The following is a 5,663-nucleotide window of genomic DNA, read 5'->3' on the forward strand; positions in this document are numbered from 1 at the left end:
GATATGTTGTGTGGTATGTTGTACTTTTACAGATCTCCAACCTGAATGCTAAGATATGCAGGGCTGCCAACCATTCCGGTTTTTTCGTAAACATTGCGATTTTTTAGCCTCTCTGCGAAATTCCGATAGTAAGGCGATTTATTACGATTTTTACCATCGGCAGATTTTTGGCTATAAAAAATATATTTTTGGCTCTTTTTTATTTGACAAGTCTTAGTGCAGACCTGTAAATGGTCTGCCAATTGTCAGAAAACCGCCAATCTCTAAACCAACCCCCGCCACCCCTAAAACAAAGGAACAGCTGGCCCACTTTGCGTGAGTTAGCCTTGTCCACAATAATACCGTACTCAAGTACTAGCATTGTCCGTTGTAATATAGTCTTTTGAAAGTGAGAGCACCATTACGAATTTTTATGGGAAATTACAAATTTTCTTCATGGTCATTACTAAAAACCCTGGAGATGGGTTGGCAGCCCTGGATATGTTGGGTGGAATGTTGTACTTTAATAGATCTCCAACCTGAATGCTAAGATATGTTGGGTGGAATGTTGTACTTTAATAGATCTCCAACCTGTGTGCTAAGATATGTTGGGTGGAATGTTGTACTTTAATAGATCTCCAACCTGTGTGCTAAGATATGTTGGGTGGAATGTTGTACTTTAATAGATCTCCAACCTGTGTGCTAAGATATGTTGGGTGGAATGTTGTACTTTAATAGATCTCCAACCTGAATGCTAAGATATGTTGGGTGGAATGTTGTACTTTAATAGATCTCCAACCTGTGTGCTAAGATATGTTGGGTGGAATGTTGTACTTTAATAGATCTCCAACCTGTGTGCTAAGATATGTTGGGTGGAATGTTGTACTTTAATAGATCTCCAACCTGTGTGCTAAGATATGTTGGGTGGAATGTTGTACTTTAATAGATCTCCAACCTGTGTGCTAAGATATGTTGGGTGGAATGTTGTACTTTAATAGATCTCCAACCTGAATGCTAAGATATGTTGGGTGGAATGTTGTACTTTAATAGATCTCCAACCTGAATGCTAAGATCGTTGAAGACTGCGAGGAACTGGCGTCTAATCAAAAGCAGACGGATCAGATGAGGGAGAGCTTCCACAAACAGGTCAGTGTGTGCTTCCACAAACAGGTCAGTGTGGGCCGGACACTCAGGTGTGGTCTGCTTCTTCCACTTCTTTTCATCTTTTTATTTAACTTTTGCTATAGTACGTGGTTGCAGGATGCAATAGCAGTGTAATTGTGTGTCTGTGTGTTCAGACATTGGTGTGTGTGTGTGTGTGTGTTCTTGTGTGTGTGTGTGTGTGTGTGTGTACGTGTTTGTGTGTGTGTGTGTGTGTGTGTGTGTGTGTGTACGTGTGTGTGTGTGTGTGTGTGTGTGTGTGTGCGTGCGTGCGTCTTCTGTCTTCCGTTCTTTCAGTGTAGCACTCCTGTCTTCCGTTCTTTCAGTGTAGCACTCCTGTCTTCCGTTCTTTCAGTGTAGCACTCCTGTCTTCCGTTCTTTCAGTGTAACACTCCTGTCTTCAGTTCTTTCAGTGTAGCACTCCTGTCTTCCGTTCTTTCAGTGCTGTTTTCATCTTTTGTCAGCAGGAGTGATTGAGTGGATAGTTGATCACTTCAATTCCTCTACTCATACGTCTGTTGTCTTTATCTCTCCTGTTCTCCTTATCTCTCCTGTACTCTAACATCTATCGTCCTTATCTCTCCTCTTGTCAAACATCTGTCGTCCTTATCTCTCCTCTTCTCAAACATCTGTCGTCCTTATCTCTCCTCTTCTCAAACATCTATTGTCCTTATCTCTTCTCTTGTCAAACATCTATCGTCCTTATCTCTCCTCTTGTCAAACATCTGTCGTCCTTATCTCTCCTCTTCTCAAACATCTGTCGTCCTTATCTCTCCTCTTCTCAAACATCTATTGTCCTTATCTCTTCTCTTGTCAAACATCTATCGTCCTTATCTCTCCTCTTGTCAAACATCTGTCGTCCTTATCTCTCCTCTTCTCAAACATCTGTCGTCCTTATCTCTCCTCTTGTCAAACATCTGTCGTCCTTATCTCTCCTCTTCTCAAACATCTGTCGTCCTTATCTCTCCTCTTCTCAAACATCTATTGTCCTTATCTCTTCTCTTGTCAAACATCTATCGTCCTTATCTCTCCTCTTGTCAAACATCTGTCGTCCTTATCTCTCCTCTTCTCTCTGTCTTTCTTACTCTCAATTAATACCTCGAATCTTCAGCACTTTCATGACTTTCTTGGTGTTGCAAATGCTGTAAGTGGATGGTTGGTGGGTGCTCTGGTGTGGTTTGCTCCTTCTTTCCTATCAAACCTCTGTCGTCCTTATCTCTCCTCCTTCCTTTTTGTGTATGTTACTCTCATGTAACACCTATGTGACCTTATTGTGTATTGCAAGTACCGTAAAACTCTTACGAAAACTAAAATGGGGTCAAACTTTTGCTAAAACTGCGAGTCCTGTGTCTCTCCCTTCACCGAAGATGTCCACTTCCTGTCTGGTGTTTCAGATCGAGGACTTGCGGCTCAAGCTGGAGGAAGCCGAGAAGCGAGCGCTGGAAAACTTAGAGCTGGCCTCGTCCAAAGATCTCCATTACGAGAAACAAGTTTGTCACTATTGGACGTTTTGTTCTTGTCGACTGTCGTGGATGTGTGCTGTACATGTGTTTCACTCCTGTGTGTGGTGGATGTGTGCTGTACATGTGTTTCACTCCTGTGTGTGGTGGATGTGTGCTGTACACGTGTTTCACTCCTGTGTGTGGTGGATGTGTGCTGTACACGTGTTTCACTCCTGTGTGTGGTGGATGTGTGCTGTACACGTGTTTCACTCCTGTGTGTGGTGGATGTGTGCTGTACACGTGTTTCACTCCTGTGTGTGGTGGATGTGTGCTGTACGCATGTTTCACTCCTGTGTGTGGAGTTTTTGTGTTTTGTGTTTTGTATTTGTGGGTCAGATGTGTCTAGGAATCCGTGCAGACATGATCTAACCACAGCAAAGTGGTTGCCTACTGGTGGTGAGAGGAGGCTTGAGGCACCACCGTGAGGTGCCCTGTGATGTCTGCTGCTCATGAACTGACACAGATGACTGGACACTTTTCTTTACCTAACGGACGTCTGGGAAATACTTTTATACAATTTGAAAATGACACAAAGATACAATTCAGTTGTAGAAACCCGTAGCCTCTCCAGGGCAGTGCTACTGACCCAAGTGTCTTTGGGATTTGTTTCCTGTCAAACAGAGATTGTCTTTTTCTCTCCTTCCTTTTTGTGTTTGTCGCTCTCTTGTAACTCCTCGGATCTGACTCAAGTGTCTTTAGGCCATTCCCAAAGGGGGGACATTTCTCGTTCTAGTGCACAGTTCTATAGTAAATGGGCTGATCTAACAATGTCATGCTCATAACTGTGCCTGAACTACAGCAGGGAACTGCTGCTTTTTCTTTCCTACTCCTTACTATTGTCATTTTCCTCTACTTCTTTTGTAAGTTTATCACACTGTTGTGACCCGCTCTTTCCGGGGTGCCTTGATAGTCGAAGCAGACTTTGTGCTGTTGAGGCTAGAGAGGTGAGCAGAGTAAGCCTGATTCCCTGTATGGACTTCTCTGTTGGCATCCACACCTTGGCGCTCACATGACCTTATGCAGTTGCGAGCGCCGTAAAACCTCTACATAAACTAACTGTAATCTTCGGCACTTATATGACCTTATTGTGTTGCAAGTGCCGTTAAAAAAAACTCTCTCTCTCTCTCCCCAGCTACAAGACATGGAGAGTGAGATCACCAAACAGCGACTGTCCACCATAGACTCGGACACACACACTCACACACACACTCACTCACTCTCTCTGTCTCTCTCTCTCTCTCTCTCTCTCCCCAGCTACAAGACATGGAGAGTGAGATCACCAAACAGCGACTGTCCACCATAGACTCGGACACACACACTCACACACACACTCACTCACTCTCTCTGTCTCTCTCTCTCTCTCTCTCTCTCCCCAGCTACAAGACATGGAGAGTGAGATCACCAAACAGCGACTGTCCACCATAGACTCGGACACACACACTCACACACACACTCACTCACTCTCTCTCTCACTCTCTCTCTCTCTCTCTCTCTCTCTCTCCCCAGCTACAAGACATGGAGAGTGAGATCACCAAGCAGCGACTGTCCACCATAGACTCGGACACACAGCTGAGGGCAAAGATCTCCACGCTAGAGGCAGAGCTGACAGAGCTCACCGCGGCGCGCGATATGGAGAGAGAGGAGAGCAAGTCCAGGATTGTGAGCACCGGGGGAGGGGGGGGGAGTCTGTCCTAACGGGACATGTGGGGGGTCTCTTGACTGTACTTGTGTGGGTGGTTGGCAGGTGCTCTGGTGTGGTTTGCTTCTTCTTTCCTATAAAACATCTATCATTCTTATCTCCCCTCCTTCTTTTTTCTGTATGTTACTCTCTTGTAACACGTAATCTATTCTTCGGCACTTATATGACCTTATTGTGTTGCAAGTGTTGTAAAACTCTTACGAAAACAGTACTTGTAGCTTGATCTTAATTTTGTGGTCACTTGACAGTACTTGTGTGTTGAGATTTGTGGTCACTTAACAGTACTTGTGTGTTGAGATTTGTGGTCACTTGACAGTGTTGAGATTTGTGGTCACTTGACAGTACTTGTGTGTTGAGATTTGTGGTCACTTGACAGTACTTGTGTGTTGAGATTTGTGGTCACTTGACAGTACTTGTGTGTTGAGATTTGTGGTCACTTGACAGTGTTGAGATTTGTGGTCACTTGACAGTACTTGTGTGTTGAGATTTGTGGTCACTTGACAGTGTTGAGATTTGTGGTCACTTGACAGTGTTGAGATTTGTGGTCACTTGACAGTGTTGAGATTTGTGGTCACTTGACAGTGTTGAGATTTGTGGTCACTTGACAGTGTTGAGATTTGTGGTCACTTGACAGTGTTGAGATTTGTGGTCACTTGACAGTGTTGAGATTTGTGGTCACTTGACAGTGTTGAGATTTGTGGTCACTTGACAGTACTTGTGTGTTGAGATTTGTGGTTCACTCCCGGGGCGGTGCCACTGACTGAAGTGTCTTTAGGCCATTCCCAAAGGGGGGACATTAACTTGTTCTTATGTACAGTCTTTATTTCTGCTAATTGCCGACACATTTGCGGCCGCGGCGTAAACCAATTACTAGAGTAACATCCCTTTGACCACTGAGGGCAGTTTCTCTTTATTAGAATGATTTCCCTTGAAGGTCTGCCTATTTTAGGACCGAGAGTTCCCTTTGTCCTGTTCTGGGTTTTGTTTTGCCGTCGGGCGGCCCAAGTCTTCCCCATCGGGCGGCCCAAGTCGACCAGACGCTAACGTGATGCTCATGCACATGGGGATTGAAAACGGCGCGTAATTTTAGAGACTTTGAATCCATGTATGATTTAATGAACTCCGATTCAGATGATGAAGTGCAAAATAAAGGTAGTGATGGTAGTTTGAGGTAGAGAAAGAGGTAGATCAGCTGTCGACAGCAGTAGGCTAGTACTAATACTAGATATCTAGTTCTAGAGTCTGGGGGCTCTCGTGGCCTAGAGGTTAAGGTGTTGGCCTCTCATTCAAAGGTCCCGGGTTCGATTCCGGGTAGCGACCAA

At 44.6% G+C, this 5,663-nt stretch overlaps 1 protein-coding gene across 1 annotated transcript; it reads left to right on the forward strand.

Annotated features, from left to right (window-relative positions):
• The first annotated feature begins 47 nt into the window (after positions 1-47).
• On the forward strand, positions 48-5,425 carry LOC101864362. The gene is made up of 4 exons (XM_005113237.3): positions 48-1,125; positions 2,535-2,630; positions 4,149-4,301; positions 5,291-5,425. Exons 1-4 carry the CDS (start codon positions 1,102-1,104, stop codon positions 5,423-5,425), a joined length of 408 nt encoding a protein of 135 aa, XP_005113294.3. The 5' UTR covers positions 48-1,101.
• Positions 5,426-5,663: the final 238 nt, after the last annotated feature.

This window comes from Aplysia californica, unplaced genomic scaffold (assembly GCF_000002075.1).
Source record: "Aplysia californica isolate F4 #8 unplaced genomic scaffold, AplCal3.0 scaffold01765, whole genome shotgun sequence".
Classification (NCBI taxonomy): Eukaryota; Metazoa; Mollusca; class Gastropoda; order Aplysiida; family Aplysiidae; genus Aplysia; species Aplysia californica.